Here is a 24,045-nt window from a genome sequence, read left to right on the forward strand (position 1 = left end):
CGAAGGTCGTCAGAGGTCGATCGAAGGTCGTCGACGTCGATCGAAGGTCGTCGGAGCCGTCGGAGCTTCAAACCAGGTACTCCTCTCTTCTCTCCTCTCTTCTCTGTTTCTTCTCTTCCGTGTTCGGAACAGCTGAGTTCTGCCGTACCCCGGCGTACCCACGGCGTACCCAAGCCGTACCAGTTCTCCCAAACGTACCGAGACACTGTTTGCCGTATCCGGTACGCGTGCAGCCGTACCGGTACGCGTACCAGTACCCAGTAAGTACCCGGTACGAGTACGGCACCATTTTTGGAGTACCCGTGCTTCATAGATAATGGCGGTATCTATGGTGGTTATTAATGGCCACATAAAGAATTCGACGTCTATAGAAATTAGCAGCATTTTTTGTAGAACCGTCGTAAATGTAGTTCTTTTAACGACGGTTTTTTCAAGGGAAAGATGGTTGTATAATACTGCCACAAAAGATGTCAACAATTAACGACAGTAAATAACTGCCGTTAAATATATTGTAAAATTAAATGTGACTTTCTATTAGTGACGAAATTAAACCGCCAGTAATTGTGAACCATTTGCTAAACTGATTTTGTTTATACATTTATATTCAATACATGTTAATGTACTCAATGAAAGTCATTCAATAGAAGTGTATAACCGATTAAAGCTTCCATACATTCAATATTATATCCATAGAAACCCATACACCATATTCAGTATTCAAAATCTATTCCAAAACACATGTCACATGTAGCAAAGTTCCAAAATACATGAAACACATAGCAATTAGTTCCAAAATACATTTCACTTGTAGCAATTAGTTCCAAAATATTTGTCTCAAAACGTAAGTGCCAAAATAAAAGTCCCAAAAAGCATGTGCATCATTTACATGGTCCATTTAGCTCCCTCAATCTGCAAACACAGCAACTAGTTCCAAAATGTTTGTCTCAAGACACAAGTGCCAAAATAAAAAGTCCCAAAAGCATGTGTATCATCAACGTGGTCCATTTAGCTCCCTTCAATCTGCAAATGTAGCAACTAGTTCCAAAATATTTGTCTAAAAACACAAGCGCCAAAATAAGAGTTCCAAAAAGCATGGGCATTATCTACATGGTCTATCTAACTCCCCTCAATCTATAGTCTGCAAGTGGATCCTCAATCTGCACATGTATAAAAATTTAACTACCACTAAGATTTATAAATATAATAAATATAGTATTAATGAATGTGCATTACATCAACTGAAGGCCAAGCTACACATTTGTGAAGTGCATCTCCAATTGTTTTGACACCTTGATGACCTTTCACCAAATTTTGACGAGGCTTTATCGCCTTCGTAATATGAACTTTCTGTAACGCCCTCAAAATAATAACAATAAACCCACCAGATAAGACATGCATTTACATTTAAACTAACCACATTCCTTTCATTCATTAGAATTCCGTTACATAAGTATTACATGTTAATCTCATAACAAAATGCCCTACGGGCTTACAGCTTTCCAAGTTAACACTTGGTTACAACAAAGGGTTCTAACTCGTTTACACATTAAGCCCTTGGCTTGAAATTACATGTAATAAATCAAAGTAAAACGACAAAACTATGCCCGCCACAAGCCTCCCAGCTATGTCCTTGGAGGTGGCATGCTTCCTGCACCTGAAAATGATATTCCCATATAGGGTGAGCCACAGCCCAGTAGAAATACACTAAACCAACCATGGACAATGACTAAAACATTAGCAATTGATAGTTGGTCAACACTGATACAGTCACATAAATAACATATTTATGTCAACGACTTACAAGTCCCAATTACTTTTCATTTTCCTTTTAACAACAGATAAGCATACTAGCTCTATCATCATTTCCACAGATATGTATAAAAACTATATCTCACATTCAGATAAGCATAAAAGCTATATCCACATTCTCAACAGATATGTATATCAACAATATCCACAGATAAGCATACAAGCTGTATCCACACTCTACAACAGATATGTATATCAACAATATCCACAGATAAGCATACAAGCTGTATCCACACTTCACTTCACAAAGATAAGCATATGAGCTCTATCTTCACTTCTCTAGACAAGCATATGAGCTCTGTCTACGGAGTACATCCCCTATCTCCTCCAAATACCTATCCGGTTTAGAGGTCCATCCCCTATCTTCCCCTAAACCGCGGAGTACATCCCCTATCTCCTCCTCTACACATAACGTATATAAACACATTGGTTCTATATACAATCACACAATACAAACAATTAATGTATTCTAGCAACTGTCAAGTTCCATAACACATTCCATTGATTAGTTTCAGTTTGCCTAATCAACATACATTATCTACAACAATCACGACTATCCTCCACCGATAGCCCCAAGCAGTTATTTCTAAAACAGAAAATAAATGCGCAAATGGATATTCAATCAACATTTCATTTCCTCATTTCTCACCAATTAATTATCCCAATTAATTAATCAATGTAATTAGGCCATTTTCCATAATTACCATTTCAACCCTTAGGTCCCATTTTCTTCAATGATTCAGCAATCATTCCATTTTTTTTCATGCTAAACATGCATCTAGGTTTATTATGAATAAAACCCCAACTTTTGTATAATTGCACAAAAGCCCCAAACTTTCACAAAATTACCAAACCAAGCCCAACATCTCAAAATACCAAAATTTAAAGACAAAACCCATAGAGAGGAGTAGGTTATCCCTACCTCAAATTCGGAGTCCCAAAGGAGAAGACGACAAAACCCAACGTGCTCCAAAACCCGTGATTTTCAGATTAAAATGAAGCCCTCGACGATCAACAACTTTTTTGTAAAGGCCAAAGGTGAGTAAATCACTCCTACTAGATCAAAACCTAGAGAGAAGGTAGTATCTAGAGAGAAAGACTCAACAATGGTGTTTTTTGGAAAAGTAAGAGAGAGAAGAGAAAGTGAAAAAGTGATTTGAAAAGTCACAATTTCGGGACTTAAACCCAGTCTTCCGCTCGAGCGTAAAACACCCCGCTCGAGCGGCCACTCACAGACTTCCGCTCGAGCGGCCAACCTCCCGCTCGAGCGCAGAATGCACTCGCCCAGCACTTTTGCAGAACCAGGCCTCCGCTCGAGCTCCCAATCCCTACGCTCGAGCTCACAACACTGCACAACAAGATACTGGATGGATGTAATCTATGCTCGAGCGCCAACACCTCCGCTCGAGCGTACAGGCCAAAAATCTGGGCAACTAGTTTTGGTTTCTAAACTCAACCAACCTGTAACAAACCCGCTCAACACATCCTATAACTCAAATACAAAGTAAGAAAGGATGTAAACAAGATAATAAACAACTACCAACATCCACGGACACATGTCCGGATCACTATACAACAAGGGTAAACCCGGGATCGCTATAACCTCCCCCCCTTAAAGAATTTCGTCCCCGAAATTAAGCACGAGTTTTCAAAACAAGTTTTTCTCCCTTTTAATCAATGTTACACTTGAACATTCAACAATTCGACCCATTACCGGTCATCCCATCCCTTTAACAAGAGACATATCACAATATGTAAACCACATATGTATTATCAACATGCATCAACATTATGCACTATCTTTCCAATTTCAACAATATATTCAACACATATAGTATCACATTCAACTTCCGTATGAGGCAAGTTCCAAAACATACTTCCAATAACCAAAACATTTTCAATGTTTCACAACTTAAGACATATATAAAAGCTCTTAAGTTCAACAAAATGTAAAATTTAAATACAAGATTACATATCAACAAACAAGTCCGGATATTTCTCACGGACTTCCAACTCACGTTCCCAAGTGGCTTCCTCCACTCCGTGATGTTTCCACAAGACTTTCACCAAAGGAATGGTCTTGCCACGCAGGACCTGATCCCGCCTATCCAAGACCCGAACCGGTCTCTCCTCATACGAGGCATCCTCATCTACCTCTAAATTAGTCCAATCCAACACATGTGATGGATCTGGTTCATACTTCCGAAGCATACTCACATGAAACACATCATGCACTCCGGACAACTGCGGCGGTAAGGCTAACCGATAAGCAACCTCACCTATCCTCTCAAGGATCTCAAAAGGACCAATAAACCGAGGGGACAACTTCCCACTCTTCCCAAACCTCATCAGACCTCGCCTAGGTGATATCTTCAGAAAGACATGATCACCTACCTCAAACGCCAAAGGCCTCCTCCTACGATCGGCATAACTCTTTTGTCGACTCTGGGCTGTAACAAGCCTCTTACGGATAAGCTCAACTTTCTCCGTCGTCTCCCTAACCAACTCCGGACCCAACAAAGGTGCATCACCCACCTCGGCCCAACACACTGGAGACCTACACGGTCGGCCATACAAGGCCTCAAACGGTGCCATACCGATGCTAGACTGAAAATTGTTGTTGTAGGCAAACTCTACCAATGGCAAGTGCCTCTCCCACGTCCCACTGAAGTCCAGGACACAACCCCGAAGCATATCCTCGAGGATCTGAATAGTACGCTCGGACTGCCCGTCAGTCTGAGGATGATAGGCCGTACTAAAGGTTAACTTAGTGCCCAAGGCACTCTGCAAACTCTGCCACAACCTGGCAGTAAAACGAGGATCTCTATCTGAGACGATCGTCACTGGGACCCCGTGCAATCTCACTACGTCCCGAATATACAAGTCGGCAAGATGATCTACCGAATCTCTCACGCGCATAGGAATAAAGTGCGCCGACTTAGTCAACCGGTCTACAACCACCCAAATAGCATCACTACCCCGCTGAGTCCTCGGAAGACCTAAAACGAAGTCCATAGTGACATGCTCCCACTTCCACTCGGCAATAGGCAAGGGTTGCAACAAACCCGCTGGCCTCTGATGCTCGGCCTTCACTTGCTGGCAAGTAAGGCATTTCGATACGAAGACAGCCACATCTCTTTTCATACCCCGCCACCAAAACTGGCGACCCAAATCCTGATACATCTTAGTACCTCCCGGATGCACCGCAAGGCGCGAATGGTGAAACTCTCGGAGTACTTCCTCTCGGCAAGACTCCGGTACAAACAAACGGTCTCGGTATCTCACACTCAGGTCGGGATACACCGTCAAACCCTTCTCAACTTTCCCACTGGAGATCTTCTCTCGGAGGGATTCTACCTCAAGGTCACCTCTCTGTGCCTCTAACACTCTAATCATAAGTGTAGGCTGCGCAACAACAGAAAACAAGGCCGCAGCCTCGACAGATTCGCCCAGTAGCAAATCAAACTCGCCAAGTGCTCCCAACATCACCCATTCCCGGATGGCTATACAAGCTACATCACTAATGGTCTTCCTACTAAGGGCATCGGCCACAACATTGGCCTTTCCCGGATGATAATGCAACTCAAAATCATAATCCTCGATGAACTCCATCCACCTCCTCTGCCTCAGATTCAAGTCTCTCTGTGTAAACAGATACTTCAAACTCTTATGATCCGAGAATACCTCGAACCTCTCACCATAAAGGTAGTGCCTCCAGATTTTCAAGGCAAAGATCACAGCTGCTAACTCTAGGTCATGTGTGGGGTAATTCTTCTCGTGTATTTTCAACTGACGTGAGCCATAAGCTACCACTTTTCCCTCTTGCATCAACACACAACCCAAACCCTCTCGTGAGGCATCACAATAAACCGCATAACCCAACCCTCTCTCCAGAATAATCAACACCGGAGCGGTGGTCAATCTAATTTTCAACTCTTGGAACGACTTTTCACAAGTCTCACTCCACACAAACTTGACTCCCTTTCGAGTCAGTCTAGTCAACGGTGACGCTAACCTGGAGAAATCTTTCACAAACCGACGGTAATACCCAGCTAATCCCAGAAAACTGCGGATCTCAAACACACTCTTAGGCTGTGCCCAATCTTGCACTGCCTCAACCTTGGATGTATCAACAGACACCCCTTCCCCGGATACCACGTGGCCTAAGAATTTGACTTCCCTCAGCCAGAACTCACACTTCCCAAACTTGGCATACAGCCTATGGGCTCTAAGTAACTCAAGCACCACTCTCAAGTGTTCCTCGTGCTCCTCCTTAGATGACGAATAGATAAGGATATCGTCCACAAAAACAACCACAAAGCGGTCTAAGAACTCCCGGAAAATCCGGTTCATCAAGTCCATAAAGACTGCCGGTGCATTGGTAAGCCCAAATGGCATCACCAGAAACTCATAATGGCCATACCGCGTACGGAATGCCGTCTTCGGAATATCTTCCTCCCTGACCCTCAACTGATGGTAACCCGATCTCAAGTCTATCTTAGAGAAACAACGGGAACCCTTCAACTGGTCAAACAAATCATCTATACGGGGCATAGGATACTTATTCTTAACCGTAGCCCGATTCAACTTCCGGTAGTCTATACACAATCTCAAGGCACTGTCTTTCTTTTTAACAAAGAGGGCCGGTGCTCCCCACGGTGAAACACTAGGGCAAACAAAGCCCTTATCGAGCAATTCCTGGAGCTGAACCTTCAACTCAACCAACTCTGCTGGAGCAAAACGGTAAGGTGCCATAGAAATCGGCGCCGTACCAGGCACTAAATCAATAGAGAACTCTATCTCTCGGTGAGGTGGCAAACTAACAAGATCTTCGGGAAAGACGTCCGAATACTCACAAACCACCCTCGGTAACACAACCTGGGTCTCAACACACTCGCTACTCTCAAAGCTAGCAAGTAAACCACTAAGCTCACTTCGCCCTCGCGAATCAAACCCCGGTGGCAAAACACTACCAACCCGGTCTCCCAAGAAATGGAACCACTCCCCGCTCAAGGTACATAACGTGACCCTCTGGCGGTAGCAATCAATAACAGCCCGGTATGACGATAGCCAGTCCATACCCAAAATAACATCAAAACCCTTCATGGGCATGACAACAAACGGAAAAGGAAGCCTATAATCGGCGACCTCAATATCACATCCTCTAACACCCTGTTTCAGAATCAACTCACCACCCAAAGGCGATACCACACAAATAGGAGATGCTAACTGTGCTAACTCCAATTCCAAAACAGATGCAAATGCAGCAGATACAAAAGAATGAGATGCACCCGTGTCTATCAACACATTAGCAACTGAGTTGCAAAACAGAAAAGTACCTCTCACTACTGATGGAGCCGGTACTAAATCCTGCGCGGTAACAGCATACACGCGCCCCGTAGGCCCCTGGTCTACCTGCTCACCTCTCGGAGCAAAAGACTGCTGCACAGACTGGGATGACGAAGCTCCCGGATTGGCCCTCGAGGCCTGCACAGACTGAGCTGGCTGAAAACCCTGCGTCTGCCTAGAACCAGACGCTCCCGAAGTGGCACTCAACTGTGGGCAAAACCTCTTCATGTGCCCAAGTTGTCCACACTGATAACAAATCAAGAGCTGCCCCCTGCCCAAACTCTGACTCGGCGGTCTAGCTGAAGAAGAAGCAGCTTTCTGACCCCCACCCTTCTGCGGGCAAACAGAAACCTTGTGACCCAGCTGGCCACACTTGTAACAAGTGAATTCTCCCTGACTGCCTCTCCCCGAGCCTACACTAGGCACTGGAAAGGTCGATCTAGAGACTGCACCCTGAGACTGCTGAGGGTTAGAACCCCTCTGCCTCCTGCCATCACTCTGACTATCCTGGCTCCTCTTGGAGCCTCTCTGACCCTCATCCTCCTCCTGCATCATAAGCTCCATATGAGCTGCAGCATCCACTAGGTGTCTATACTCTCGAATATAAGACCCACCAACTCTCAACTTGAGGCCCCGCCTCAACTTCCGCTCAAACTCATAGCAACGGCGTTCCTCAGACGCCACCAGTTCAGGTGCAAACCTAGACAGACTGGTAAAAGTAGCCTCAAACTCGGCCACTGACAAGCCCTGCTGATTAAGCCGGCTAAACTGATCCCTCAGCTTCTCCCTTGCTACTGCAGACAAAAACCTCTCCTGAAAAGCATTCACAAACGCCTCCCAAGTACCACCAACACGAGCTTTCTCGTACTTCCACCATTGACCCGCATCTCCCTTCAGTTGAAAGGATGCCAAGGTCACTTTCAGTGCTCCGTCCTCGATGCCAAGCATCTCAAACGTCTTCGTTGTCTGTTCGAGCCATTCATCTGCCTTAAGCGGCTCTTTAGGATCCCCGATAAACTCATCCGGATTACACCGAAAGAACTCCCTCTTCAAGAAGGAAGGCCCTGTCTCAGCTGCCTGATTCCCAGCTCTAAGAATACCCAAAGCTCCTGCTATCTCTCTGGCCAAGGCACCCATAGCCTGCTGACCTACTGGCTCGGCCACATTGGCCTGCCCAACTCCCTCCTGCACTGCCGGAATCTCACCCTGTAACGGTACTTCCTGCCTCGCAGGTCTACCACGCCTAGCACCTCTTCCTCGTCCTGACATCCTAATAAAGGCAACACAGAACGTTAGCACATTCATAAATGTGCCGAAACTAAACACTCACGTCCTAGTGCATGGACAACTGTAATTCACTCCACATAAGCACATAAACACATAAGCACTTACGAACTTCATTTCCGGATAATGATAGTCCCGAGACGTTACTAGAGTTCCGGTTAGAAACAGCATTGATCAAGTGCTTTTCCAACAAGACTCCCAGAAACTCAAGGATCCAATCAACATCCTAGAAATTAAATCCCATACCCACATAGTCACATAAGCATGTTATCAATTGAGCACATAGCATATGATACTACATCTAAGTCTCTATCAAGCGAGACAAACCCATTGTGATCCTAATCACTTTCCACGTACCCAAAGTATTCGAACCCGGTACGCTCTGATACCAAGTTGTAACGCCCTCAAAATAATAACAATAAACCCACCAGATAAGACATGCATTTACATTTAAACTAACCACATTCCTTTCATTCATTAGAATTCCGTTACATAAGTATTACATGTTAATCTCATAACAAAATGCCCTACGGGCTTACAGCTTTCCAAGTTAACACTTGGTTACAACAAAGGGTTCTAACTCGTTTACACATTAAGCCCTTGGCTTGAAATTACATGTAATAAATCAAAGTAAAACGACAAAACTATGCCCGCCACAAGCCTCCCAGCTATGTCCTTGGAGGTGGCATGCTTCCTGCACCTGAAAATGATATTCCCATATAGGGTGAGCCACAGCCCAGTAGAAATACACTAAACCAACCATGGACAATGACTAAAACATTAGCAATTGATAGTTGGTCAACACTGATACAGTCACATAAATAACATATTTATGTCAACGACTTACAAGTCCCAATCACTTTTCATTTTCCTTTTAACAACAGATAAGCATACTAGCTCTATCATCATTTCCACAGATATGTATAAAAACTATATCTCACATTCAGATAAGCATAAAAGCTATATCCACATTCTCAACAGATATGTATATCAACAATATCCACAGATAAGCATACAAGCTGTATCCACACTCTACAACAGATATGTATATCAACAATATCCACAGATAAGCATACAAGCTGTATCCACACTTCACTTCACAAAGATAAGCATATGAGCTCTATCTTCACTTCTCTAGACAAGCATATGAGCTCTGTCTACGGAGTACATCCCCTATCTCCTCCAAATACCTATCCGGTTTAGAGGTCCATCCCCTATCTTCCCCTAAACCGCGGAGTACATCCCCTATCTCCTCCTCTACACATAACGTATATAAACACATTGGTTCTATATACAATCACACAATACAAACAATTAATGTATTCTAGCAACTGTCAAGTTCCATAACACATTCCATTGATTAGTTTCAGTTTGCCTAATCAACATACATTGTCTACAACAATCACGACTATCCTCCACCGATAGCCCCAAGCAGTTATTTCTAAAACAGAAAATAAATGCGCAAATGGATATTCAATCAACATTTCATTTCCTCATTTCTCACCAATTAATTATCCCAATTAATTAATCAATGTAATTAGGCCATTTTCCATAATTACCATTTCAACCCTTAGGTCCCATTTTCTTCAATGATTCAGCAATCATTCCATTTTTTTTTCATGCTAAACATGCATCTAGGTTTATTATGAATAAAACCCCAACTTTTGTATAATTGCACAAAAGCCCCAAACTTTCACAAAATTACCAAACCAAGCCCAACATCTCAAAATACCAAAATTTAAAGACAAAACCCATAGAGAGGAGTAGGTTATCCCTACCTCAAATTCGGAGTCCCAAAGGAGAAGACGACAAAACCCAACGTGCTCCAAAACCCGTGATTTTCAGATTAAAATGAAGCCCTCGACGATCAACAACTTTTTTGTAAAGGCCAAAGGTGAGTAAATCACTCCTACTAGATCAAAACCTAGAGAGAAGGTAGTATCTAGAGAGAAAGACTCAACAATGGTGTTTTTTGGAAAAGTAAGAGAGAGAAGAGAAAGTGAAAAAGTGATTTGAAAAGTCACAATTTCGGGACTTAAACCCAGTCTTCCGCTCGAGCGTAAAACACCCCGCTCGAGCGGCCACTCACAGACTTCCGCTCGAGCGGCCAACCTCCCGCTCGAGCGCAGAATGCACTCGCCCAGCACTTTTGCAGAACCAGGCCTCCGCTCGAGCTCCCAATCCCTACGCTCGAGCTCACAACACTGCACAACAAGATACTGGATGGATGTAATCTATGCTCGAGCGCCAACACCTCCGCTCGAGCGTACAGGCCAAAAATCTGGGCAACTAGTTTTGGTTTCTAAACTCAACCAACCTGTAACAAACCCGCTCAACACATCCTATAACTCAAATACAAAGTAAGAAAGGATGTAAACAAGATAATAAACAACTCCCAACATCCACGGACACATGTCCGGATCACTATACAACAAGGGTAAACCCGGGATCGCTATACTTTCCATTATTCTGGCCCCAATCGTTGTCCATCAACTATAACAACACTCGAGGGCAAAGTTCAAATGAAACTATGAAATTTGTGGCATAAGCATGACAATTAGATCAACAGCATAGCAATTTAGCATCTAAAATTTTCACACATAGTTTGAAGACAATGTCTTAAATTCTGGAGAACAATCATCATTTTCATAAAAATTAAGATATATCAAGTTCATAAATATGAGAGATGAGATAATAAAATACTGATTGCCTTGACAAGAATGCTCATTCAGACCTTGGCCGCACATACAGTAGCATGACCCACATGAGAGTGAATGTCATTCAGGACATTGGGCTGCAAAAACAGTGTTTCTGTCAAAAGTATAGGCATCTACAACAAGAAACCTAAACTTAAAATATAGATAGAGTTGCATACAGCTGGAGCTTCTTCAATTATTTTCTGATGTCTTCTCTGCACACTGCAGTCTCTTTCGTATAAATGTAAGATGTTGCCATGTTTGTCCCCAAATACCTATAACATTAAGCAAATTCAGGAACACTCAATGAATCGGTACGTAAGTCTTATAGACATATGTTTCTTATAATGCCATTAAATAAAAGTATCAATGCATCATCTACAGATTTTAAACCCAAATATAAATAAATAAAAAAAATTAAGGAAACTGGGTATGATATAGGACATGCTGAATTTGACAGATAACATTACTTTAGTATGGATGAATAGAAACAAGAGACGTGTAAAAATAAGAGTATCTGGACTTCAATGTGTCTTGGCTGTGTGATATATTTCTCTAGCAAGATTGTATTTATGCCAAAAGAAACAATAGCCTCACGTTGTGCCCCCAAGAATGAGTCAACAAATTCATTTAGACTTTGCACAATCATCATACCTTGAGAATGACACATATCTTGAGAATTTCATCTCAAACATAATTGATGTCCATATAACAAGGACACTCCTATTATGACCTTTGCTAAGCATGTTGTTAGAGGTTTGAACAAAAGTTGCACTATATAATTGGAAAATCTAGAAATCCCCTAAATATTGATTTGTGATTATGTATCAATTTTAAGCAGTATATAACAATCGCAATCAAACAATCAAGACAAATCAACATACCGATTTTAACGTGGAAAAATCACAATTGGAGCACCTCCAATTGTGATAAAAAACCATACGCAACAGCCACAAAACAATCCACTAAGAAGATATAAAGGAATTACATAGGTATACTCTCAATTACTTAGCGAATCCACGTCCGAATTAAACCAATCCCTATGTGCCTCTTCCAACCCCGTCTTCACCTCGGAATTGTCTTGACGATGAGCCACTCTAGAATCCACCAGAGCTTCAGGCTCGAATTCCCCAGAATCTACTGAAGAACAACTCTCTCTTTTGTGTAAAATAAACAAACAAACCTTTGATATATGCTTCTTAAACCATGAGTTGAATACTCAATGAAACATCAAAGAAAACTAGCAAAATAGCCCCAGATATAAACCCTAGAACCCAAGAAGAAGATCTGGAGGCGTAATCCTAGATTTGGACTGAAACACGTATTTATAGAAATCTGTCCCGCGATCTCCGCTCGAGCGTCAGATTGGCCGCTCGAGCGGACCTACGCTCGAGCGCGGAAAGTTCCGCTCGAGCGGGAAAAAACAACATCCAATATTTTTACAGGCGAATAAACTTCAAGAACTCAGCATTCTTCGCTCGAGCGAGGGAATGTCCGCTCGAGCATACAGGCAACTTGGAATGCATTTTTGCATTTTGCTTCGGGGGCGCTGCCCCTGACCCGCCAAGGGACGCTACCCCCTGGACCCCCGCGAGCTGACCGGGCAGCTCGATCCCCGTCATAATTAGCGAAGTGGCAATCTTGAAAGAATTAAACACCGCAAACTTCTCTGCAAGGCACGATTCGGGTTGGATTCGCATCTAATAAACTCATAACTTCACTAAAATAAAAGTACGAAAACAAGTACAACTGAAAGGAGTTTTGTCAAACGGGATTGCCAAGAATAAAAACCTAACAATAATATTAATAAAGAATGGAAGAAACGTGAATATACAAATATTGCATGAAATGTTTACTTTGATAGGGTAGGTGTAACTTAGTTGAAGCTAGTAAACAAGCATCGAAGAGGAGCTGACTGTAAAAGGGGGAAAAAAAATTACTATAGACCGCAGTAAACCCTTACAATTGTTTTTTCTGTTCTATTTTCCCATAGTTTATATACTACTCCTGCTTTGTCATACCCAGGCTTGTTCTAATCTACAATGCATACGACATATTACTTGATGGCCTCCCATATTCAAGAGGGTATCAGAAAAATGTTCAGAGGGAACTCAACAATCGTCACACCTTCCCTCCACCTCTATGAGTTGGCTTTATCAAAATAGGATATCCAATCTTGTCTGTTTCAGACTTCCTAAGGTCAATATCTTGTTCTTCACCATGATATACAGGCACAAGTGGCAATGAAGATAGAGGAGATGCAACAACAAAATATTCATGCTACCAGAGTTATTGCTTTGCACTTAATTTTTAATTTTATTTTTTTTAAGAAAAAAAAAAGAAAAGTTAACACTAATTCTTGACATACACAAATCCTAAAGAACAAATGATGAATGAAGAATAAATAGAAAATAGAAAAAGGCAGACACAAATGATGGAAGACTCTACACAACAGCTCAACTTTAATGAAATTTTCAGCAAGCCATACACGCACCTAAATAATGAGAAATTTGGATAACCAGCAACATGGTCTACATTGGGCATGGGAAATGAATCATCCCTCAATGATGAATGTTTTTCCCCAGCTAGAGAGACCACATGATATATCCAACCAAAAATAATTCCATTGAACCATTTATAAAATTTTCAACGAGACCATGCTTGTACTCTTAATCAATGTCCACTTTTAGTAACATAATATTGTAAACCAGCATATTTTACTTTCAAAATGTGTGTGTAAGCGGCAATAACTCAATCGAGATAGAGGTTTCACATGGAAAGCACAGCACCCCCAAAAATGCAATTCTTTAGTTGGCTAGCTTTGAAAGGAATAGTTAAAATCTCAGTGTTCTTGCAAAGGATTGGGGTGTTAGATGCCAATGTCAACACTTAGTGTTTGTTCTGCAAAACAGAGGGAGAATCAGTGGATCATGTATTATTATTTTGTCGATTGGTTTGGAAGCTTTGGTCAGGTATGGTCAGTTGGTGGGAGCAGTCATGGGCAATGTCTTACATGCAGAGGACTATGCCATTTGCATGAACTGCCCATTTGTGATTTTAAAAAATATAAAGTGATTTACTCCCTCATTCTCTCTTGTCTCATTTTTCTCACGTACGGTATAAACAATGGCTTGCTGAAGTTCAATTTCTCGGTGTTCTCGATCACCCTAAGCTTCTAAAACTTCTAGGATACTGTTCTGTGGATGGGAAAAGAGGGATACAATGTCTATTGATATATGAATACGTGCCCAATAAGAGCCTAGAAGATCATCTTTTCACCAGAGATTAATAAATTTTAAAATTTGTAGAAAGACATGATTAAAATGAAGGAAAGGAATTAATCAAGATGTTGCTCGGAATTCAGAAAAGAATACATGCAAATGACAAAATATATGATCCATTAGCCCAAACAAACCCTTAAAACCAAACATACCATTACCCTCCTACTCAGATTACAGGTTTAACAAGTACAAGACATAATAGACATTTTATCAAACAGTTGGTGAGTGCCACTAAAATTCACAATTTAAACATACAAAAGCACAACATATATGAATTTCAATAATTAATAATACGAGGTAAAGCATTTTTTTGCTCATCAAAACTCTGTAAAATTTCTTTAGTGAAAAGAGACCCACAAAAATCTCTCTAAAAAACTCTATTTTTTATTTCTGGGTTTGTCTATTTTCGCTTCTTTCATCTTTGTTAACCAATATATATATATATGTATAAACTAATAATAGAGGGAGATTTTAAAAATGTATTGTTGATTCTTGCTTTCATTGAAACAAACCCTAAAATGACATTACCCTTTCTCTAATCACTCATGGCCTAGTAGAAACACCATCAAAAAAGGTAGAAGGAATGGCAATATAAAGAGAAGGAAAGGGGAAAACATGGAAAAAGAAATTAATGGAGGCAACAACAACAAAGAGTGAAAAAAATGAAGCTAATAGGGCAATCAGAAGGTACGCAAAGGACTCTTACCTCCGACGATGGTGCTGCAGTGCGACAACGGTACTTCGAACGACCTCCGATCCGATAATAGCAAGCCTTTTTCAGAACTTAGAGAAATAAGGGAAAAACTAATCAATTAGTAAAAATAGGTAAGAGAAGGGACAACAATGTCGTCTAACAAATTAATTGGAGGCAACCCAATTTTTTTGGAGCGGGAATTACAAAGGTAACCCTTACGTTTTTAATTTTTTATTTATATTTATAAAAATTTAAGTAAAAATTTATTTGGTAAAATTTTTGATTTATAAATCAATGCCTCAGTTTATAAATTTGGCAAAAAAATGTATTTTCGTTTTGAGTTTTCAGTTTTTTTTTTTTTTACCACCCAACACTAGCCACCACCCGCCACTATTTTCGACCACCATCTTCCGCCTCCGCCACCACCACCCACCACCACCTGCCACCACCACTCACCCACCACCCGCCACCACCTGCCACCCACCACCTACCTGCCACCCACTCGCCACCACCACCCACCCATTGCCACCACTATCGCCACCACCACCACCCACCGCACATTTGCCATCCACCCGCCACCACCCACCACCCGCCACTACCATCCACCGTCCGCTGCCACCACCCACCACCTACTTGCCACCACCACTCACCACCACCTGCCACCACCACCACCACCCGCCACCTACCTGCCACCACCACCAACAACCACCCGCCACCGTCACCCACCCACCCACCACCACTACCCACCATCCGCTACCCACCTGCCACCACCACCCACTTGCTACCACCCGCCACCGTCACCCACCCACTTACCATCACCACCCACTCGCTACCACTCACCACCCACCACCGTCACCCACCCACCCGCCACCACCCACCACCACTCGCCATCCGCCACCCACCTATCACCACCACCCACCCACCACCGCCACCACCACCCACTCGCTACCAACCACCACCCGCCACCATCACCCACCCATCCACCACCACCACCCACCACCCGCTACCCACCGTCACCACTTTCCACAACTGTCTTTCACCACCACTTGCCACCACTTGCCATTTCTCACTTTTTTTATATTTTTAAAATTTTTTAAACATTTTGTCAATTACCAAACACGTTTGTAGTTTATGTTTTTTAAAAAATAAATAAAAATCTGTTTATAAATTTTTTGTAAATATAAACTCAAAACGTAAACGTTACCAAACAGACCCACGTGTTTGGGAACTTTGAAAGAAAAAAAGAAAATTGATTATTTAAGTTATAAGAGGAAATAAAAGAAAATAAATGATTGTCAATTCTCTCATTTTTTTTTTTGAATAAGTAAGAAATAGAAAAAAAAATGATTGTGATTTCTCTCCTTCTTGTTTGGTTAGATTTCATAAGAAAAAAAAAATTATGTTATATTACCAAAATAACATTTTTATACGAAAAGCCATTGAAGACATGGGTGTCAATCATTTTATTTCTTTTTTTTTTACAAGGACAAAATTGATATTATATAAATATAAAATCTGTAAGTTTCTTTTCTCTCCCAATCTCTCCACTTTTGGGAAGATTAAAAATGAGGGTTATAAAAGAAATAAGGTTGCGTTTGGTAGAGTTTTCTAAATATGATTTGAGAGTAAGAGTTGTATTTTGAGTTTGTGAGTTTTGGAATTATGATTTGAGTGTGGAAATTTTGCTTGGTGAAAGAGTTTTGAATTGAGTGAGAAATTTTTGATGTAACATATGATATTTGATACAAAAACTTACAACTTATAACCAAGCACACAACTCAAAATTCTATTAAAGCTCAAAAAAATTTAAAAATTTTGAAAAATATTTTTTTCGAATATATAAAAATTAACATGTGAAAAAATAAAATAAATTATACTGTTTCGGTCAACTGGCCGGACGACCAGTGGGACGTCCGGTTAGGCCAAATTTTCCAAAATAGAATTCAAAATTTATTTTGATGATTTATTTGAAAGAGAAAAATAGAATCAAAATTTATTTTGTTCCATTATTTCTCACCTAAACCTTTATCCTAAATGTTGTTAGAATGTATTTAATATTTGATTAAATCAGGAGTTCAAACAGGCCAAAACAAATGTTCAAACAGCCGAACACAGCAGCAGGCCAAAAGGTTCCAAAGGTTCAAGTGGAAGATATTCAAATTAGTAATGATGGAAGTACAATGGCTATAAAGGTTCAAAAGGCCAAAAGGTTCCAGTGGAAGATATTCAAATTTGTAATGATGGAGTGAAAGATATTCAAATTGGTAATGATGGAAGTATAACAGCTATAAACGGCTATAAAGGTTCAAAAGGCCAAAAGGTTCAATTGGAAGATATTCAAAGTAGTAATAATGGAAGTACAACGGCTATAAAGGTTCAAAAAGTTCAAGTGGAAGATATTCAAATTGGTAATGATGAAAGTACAACGGCTATAAACGGCTATAAATTCAAATGACTATAACGGCTATAGACGGCTATAAATTCAAATGAATACAACGGCTATAAACGGCTATAATTTTCATTATATATACCAAAGCCTCTAATGTAAACAAGTTACAAAAAACCTGAAAATATTCTTTGATCTATAATCACTCACATCTATTCTCAAAAATTATACACTGAGCCTTATAGCTTTAAGCCCATCTTTCCTATGTGAGATTTATAGAAAAATCAAAACTTTATTTTATATATCTATCTTTGAGAGATATTTATTGTAAACTTTCTTTGAAAGCAAAAATACCATTTCATCTTGTAAAAGTGTTGCAAACACTGTGTTCTTGAAAATCTTGAGAGTGATTGTGAATCACCTAAGATTTGCAAGGGTTTGGGCTTGTGAAGTCTGTGTAAAATCCGTGGAGGATTGCTCCATTTATAAAGAGGTTGCTAACATCCTTGTGAAGCTAGAAGATAGTGGAAAATCTCAAGTGAAGCTTGAGGAGTGGACATAGGCCGAGTTGAAGCTGAACCACTATAAATTTGTTTGCCTCTCTCTCCCTTATCTCTTTATTTTATTTTAAATTGCCATAACTATATTTCATATTTTTACTGTGCTAAAATCATTAACTTGCATAGTTGTTAAGACACTTATTTTAATTATTTTTATTTCATTAATTATATTTATCTATTGTGCTAGTCATAATTTTTATTAGGGTATTATTAATTTTAATTGTAAAAACCTAATTGACCTCCACTGTTACCAAAGTGACACGAGCCATAAACTATAGGGACTGTTAGTATATTTCGCCCAAGTTTTAATGTTGTCTCTATATACACCATTATTTTTCAAATAATACCAAATTATCCCCTTCTCTAGCAAACCCTAACTCTAGCTAATTCATTGTCGGCCATCAGTTACTACTCTCTTCCTTCCGATTAATGCCTACTCCACAACATGTATTTCCTCCCGTCGTAACCTCCCTCTTCTCTTGTCGCAACCAGCACTTACCTAGTTGTGTTGTCTCTCTACCACCCATCTCCCATCCCTGTGACCCCTACCCCTCATTTTTCTTATTCTTTTCATCATCGAGATCTAAAAACCTTTGAGTTTTCTTTCTTTCTCTCTACAATAGAGAAAAGTATAGAACTGCATTGCGATGGAGAACATGTGGAGGTGGCTCGCAATGGCTGAGGCGAGGGCAGAGTTGTTCGAGATAACAGGAGCGGGGTTGTTTGCGGTGGTGAAAAGTCGTTAGTGGCTGCAATGGTGATTGGGAAGCGCTGTGGTGGTAGTGGCTGGCGATGACGGTCGGAGGTAGGAATTAGACAACGGAAGAGAGAGGCAGTCACCCATGGTGATGGTGGGGTACGGGGAGAGTGTATTGAGAGATTAAGATTGCCTAAAATGGTAATTTGATTAAGGGACATAAATGTAATAAAAACTATAGTAATGGTGTATATTGAGAGAGATTATGGTGCTGTGCAAATAGAATTACCCTTAATTTTTTTTCAATATAGACCTTAGTGATGAAAATGGGTGGCGCTAATAGTCTTCACTTTTTTTCTAAGGACCCTCTATTTCTTTGAATCCCTACTTATAAAATTTAAACATTGATAAAAATTTTAAGGATTCGCATATACTATCAAAACTATCTCTCATCCAAAATATTATACACCCACCTAAACTGTCATTACAACCCCATAGCGATTTTCCCCCCAATATCTCATCAACACAGAGCCCATAAACAAATGAGAGTGAAGAAAAGGAAAAGAAAATCTTGAAAGATTGAAACCTAGATAATGAAAATGAGTCTTCCTCACAGAGATGGGAAGTTTTTGAGGGTAGCTGTCTCTGTATATACAAAAAGAAAAAAAGAAAAAGAAAAAAGAAGTCCATGATTTCATCTCTACCTCCAAAAATCATTAACCCTTTGGGTGTGTGTTTATATGTACTCAGTACTCTGTATTTTTTTATCTATATATATGCATATTTCTGTTTGGTTCTCTTTTAACCTTGCAGTAACCACGAATAAGAATACTATATGCTACAACAGTAGGCAACAAATGCTGGTTTAAAGCACAATGGAAGGAAAGTGCCCAAGTCTTAAGACTGGTCATGTAGCACATGTGTCCTTCAAAGCTTTTGGGAAGTGTATTTGAATCCTTTATTTTATTTTGGAAATCTTTGTTGTTGTTATATCTTGGTTTTGGAGGAGTACAAATTGATTTAAACGTGTTGGGATTGTTCGTTCACACTTGTTTATGTTGAAAAATTTTTGGGAACTTAGAAATTCTATTCTAGAGTCGACACCAGCCTTGTTGAGGGTCGACCCCTACCTGTTGGTGAAGTTTCTGGAAGTGTTGCGGGAATTTAGGTCCGACACTAGCCTTGGTGGTGTCGACACCTGCCTCTTGTTGCTGTCCACAAGGGTCGACACCAGTCTGGGAAGGGTTGACCCTTATATATTGCAGAATCTATGTGTTAGTTGTTGGAAATTAGTGTCGACCCTTCATGTCTAAGGGTCGACCCCTTGCTTGCTGCCAGATTGTCTTTTCTACCTGAAGGGTCGACACCTCTGCCCGAAGGGTCGACCCCTGTTTGTTTTTTTTCAGAATTTTGGGGTTTGAATGGGCCCTACCTTTGGGGGGTTTTGGGCCTATTATTTTACTTGACCTTAGGGCTATTGTTCTACTACTATAAATAGACCCAAACCACTTCTCTCTCATTATTTTCCTCCCATTATATAGAGGAGTGCACACCACTTAAGCAATACATATTATGATGTTAATTTTATTATTTTTTTTACTTATTTAAATTGCACACACATCGCGTGTGCTAACCGCTAATCCTCATAAAATTCATTATCTGCTCTAATAACATATTAACTTATTAACTAGTTATTTATGTAAAAATTTAAATTATTAAGAGATTTTACTAGCAAGCTAAGCCAAACTTGAGGTTATTTGAACCTCCCCAAAAGCTTTCTATTGTAAGAGAAAGTTCTTACAAATTTGCTCTTTTAAATTTTATTTATTTATTTTTTTTTATATATATAGATCAATGTATTCATCATTTAAAATTTGAAGTATTTAATTTTATTCTCACTATCAATTGTCATCTATAATTAAACAGAAGTTGTTGATATGACCCTCAAATTTCATTTTACCTTCCAAACTATTTCTAAAATAACAATTAGACCCCTGGACAAAATGAAATTTGAGGGTCTAATTAATATTTTATAGATAATTTGGAAGATAAAATAAAATTTTAAATGAAAACATGATGCCAAGTCAGCAAATTCTATCTGATCATAGACAACAGTTGATAGCGGGGTGAAATTGATTCAAAATTGAATGGTTTATATGTAATCTATACCATATATTAAGCAAAAGGGGGTTTTTAACCCCAAGGCCTATGGGAGCTCCAATCTCCTAATCCTAATTTTCTAATTTTTTAATTTAAAAAAAAACTCAGCATTTATTGACTTCTCCCAACCCAACCTCAGCATTTATTGACTTCTCCCAACCCACAATCCCTTTTGACTTCTCTCATAATTATTGCAACACCCTTTTCAATTTCTCCCATACACTATAGTTACACACAAAATTTTTTTAAAAAAATAAGAATTTAGCTATAGATCTCAAAAAGATATAACATCTAAATTTAAATTATGATTTAATAATATAATTATGTATTTTTTTTATGTATATCTATCAAAATTTAAAATCACTTAATGGGACAAATTAATCATTTTTTCAAAATTATTGATTTTTAATTTACAAAAATAGATTAAAAAAAACTATTGACTGATTTATTAAGAAAATAGGGGTTTCTAAACCCCAAGCCTTGTGGGAGTTCCAATTGTGGGAGTTCCGATCTCTCAATCTTAATTTTCTAAATTTTTGATTTAAAAAAAAAAAAACCTCAACATTTATTGATTTGGTCAAAATCTCCTGCATTTATTAACTTTTTCCAATCCACATGCCTGCATTTATTGATTTGGTCAAAATCCCTAATTAACATTTAAAATCCCTTCATACAAATAATTATAGATACAACCCGTATATAGTTACTGCAGTAGCCTTCTTAATTTCTCCTGTATATTATGGTTAGTGATAAGATTGTTAAATTATTTTTATAAAAAATCTTAAAAAACATAATTTATATATTAAAAAAAATTAAAACAAATATAAATATCTACAATTATCTATAATAATCTTTTTATTTTTTGTAGTTAGATAGTGTAAAATCCCTTTTTGCTTAATATATAGTATCTATACTACATATTAAGCAAAATGGGATTTTTAACTCCAATCATTGTGAGAGCTCCAATCTCCCAATCTAAATTTCCTGATTGTTTGATTTTTTTTAAAAAAAATCTATTTATTAACTTTTCCCAACTCTCAAGTCTTACCCTCATAATAACACTTTAATGCATTAAGAGCAAGCATAAAAAAATTCTTTGAAATCCTACACATATGAATTCCTTAAAAAGTCCCAACACATATGATTATTATCTCTCATAATAACACTTTAATGCATTAAGAACAAGCATAAAAAAAATTTCTTGAAAAATCCAACACATATGATTATTATCAAAATATTAAACTTTAATATAATATAATAAAAAAAAGACATTTAATTTTTTGAAAAGTCCAACACATATGATTATTATCAAAATATTAAATTTTAATGTAATATAAAAAAGGAAAAAAAGAAGACATTTAAAAAAAAAGAAAGTATTTAAAAATCACAATTTACATATATAGATAATTATAAATACAATCCGTGCATAGCACGGGTGATATGCTAGTATTCATATAATCAAAAGAATGGATGTTGAATTGATTTTGAGTGATAGTTTGGGGGCAAACTAAAACTTTCTTCACATTGTTTAAAGGGGGGTTGAGCTTCATCGTGGAATCCATTACAAGTTCCATTTCAATGATTTTAATTATTTATTTTGTAGGATCTTTAATGCATATTATTTATACAAAAAAATTAAGTTGAACTAATAATCATAACATTTTTATTTTATTACTTTTGTTTTCGAAAAATTAAACAAATATTTTTATTAAAATACTATTTATTTTTTTAGAAAAGTAAGATAAAATAAAAAATATTATAATTATTAAATCAATTTAATTTTTTTTATAAATAATATACACAAAAAAATTCATAAAATAAATAATTCAAATTATTAAAATAAAATTCATAATAAACTCTATAAACCAAAATGGAACTGTAATAAAATCCATCAAGTAATGTTAGGGATCATAAAAAAAATATCATGAAAATGATCATGAAAGATTCTTTATCGTTAGATTACACATACAACAAAACACCTCATACTAATAAAAAAAAATAAAAAATTTTCATAAAATATTTTATAATATTTTTTTTTAAATTCCCTAATTTTATTAAAATCTTCTCTCAAGACAAGGCGGTTCAACAATCCTGGTGCCGGCCAGCTGACCATATTTCTTCCCTACGTCTCATCAATTTTTGCCTCGGTAAGCATCTGTAGTAGGCCACCCTTTTCTTTATCTCTTATGCACCTTTTCTCAGTCTCACTTGGTCTCTGTCTCTCTCTCATGGTGTCACAGCGTTTCTTCTCTCTCATGATCCATCTCTCTCTTTGAAACCCTGACCATCAAAGAAAAGACGTGTTCACTTTCTCTCATGATCCATTTTTCTCTTTGAAACCCAAACCAGACCATCAAAGAAAAAACCTGTCATCTCTCTCTCTCTAGCCAAGACTCCAACACAACCCTCTTTTGGTAGTAGTTCCTTTCAAAGCCATGGACAGTAGTATCTCCCAACCAAATCCACTTAACAACCACCACCACAAAGCTACCACCGCGAAAAACAACAACGACGACTACCAAGTTGTAGATCCTGATCTCACTAACATGATTGGTCGAGATCTTAATTTCATGAAAGAGACCATGACACAGATTCAGAAGTTTGTAGATCATATGAATGTGCAAATCAACCAGGCTTGTGAGAAATTTGAGGAGCTCAAAACAAGAGAAGGAGGGAGTGATACTAACGAACTTGACCAACTGAAAATGTCTGTCAAGAAGTTGAAATCCCAGATTCCCTCCAAGCTTAAAATTCATTATAATGATGATTCAAAACCACATCGGAAACCATGGTTTGATGGATCCATTAACAGTAGCAGCGACAACTACCAAGTCGATGAAAACAAGGCCGGCAATTTGCACAGTTTGTATATTCAGCCAGAGTTTGATCACACCACTGCACCTGAAGATTTCCGGGTATCTTTCAATACCCTCCCTTGGAAACTACATATTTGTTTGTATTTTTTGCGGGTTTTCCCAGGAATGGCTACTATAAAGAAAAGGATTATAATTTACTGGTGGATTGGGCGACATACAGAAGAAGAAATTGTGTTGGGGAAGACGGCAGAGGATGCAGAGGATTTTGTCAACGAGATCTTGGATGAGCTTACTGCAAAGGGCTTCATCGAGC

At 38.8% G+C, this 24,045-nt stretch overlaps 1 protein-coding gene across 1 annotated transcript; it reads right to left on the reverse strand.

Annotated features, from left to right (window-relative positions):
• Positions 1-990: 990 nt before the first annotated feature.
• LOC114276386 (uncharacterized) lies at positions 991-19,667 on the reverse strand. The gene is made up of 8 exons (XM_082895306.1): positions 19,563-19,667; positions 19,230-19,401; positions 15,126-15,202; positions 11,318-11,413; positions 11,177-11,236; positions 10,901-10,935; positions 1,234-1,343; positions 991-1,157 (listed from the first exon to the last, which is right to left on the reverse strand). Exons 1-7 carry the CDS (start codon positions 19,665-19,667, stop codon positions 1,235-1,237), a joined length of 654 nt encoding a protein of 217 aa, XP_082751432.1. The 3' UTR covers positions 991-1,157; position 1,234.
• Between the last annotated feature and the right edge of the window lie 4,378 nt (positions 19,668-24,045).

This window comes from Camellia sinensis, chromosome 11 (genome assembly GCF_055761805.1).
Source record: "Camellia sinensis isolate YWXY chromosome 11, ASM5576180v1, whole genome shotgun sequence".
Taxonomy (NCBI): Eukaryota; Viridiplantae; Streptophyta; class Magnoliopsida; order Ericales; family Theaceae; genus Camellia; species Camellia sinensis.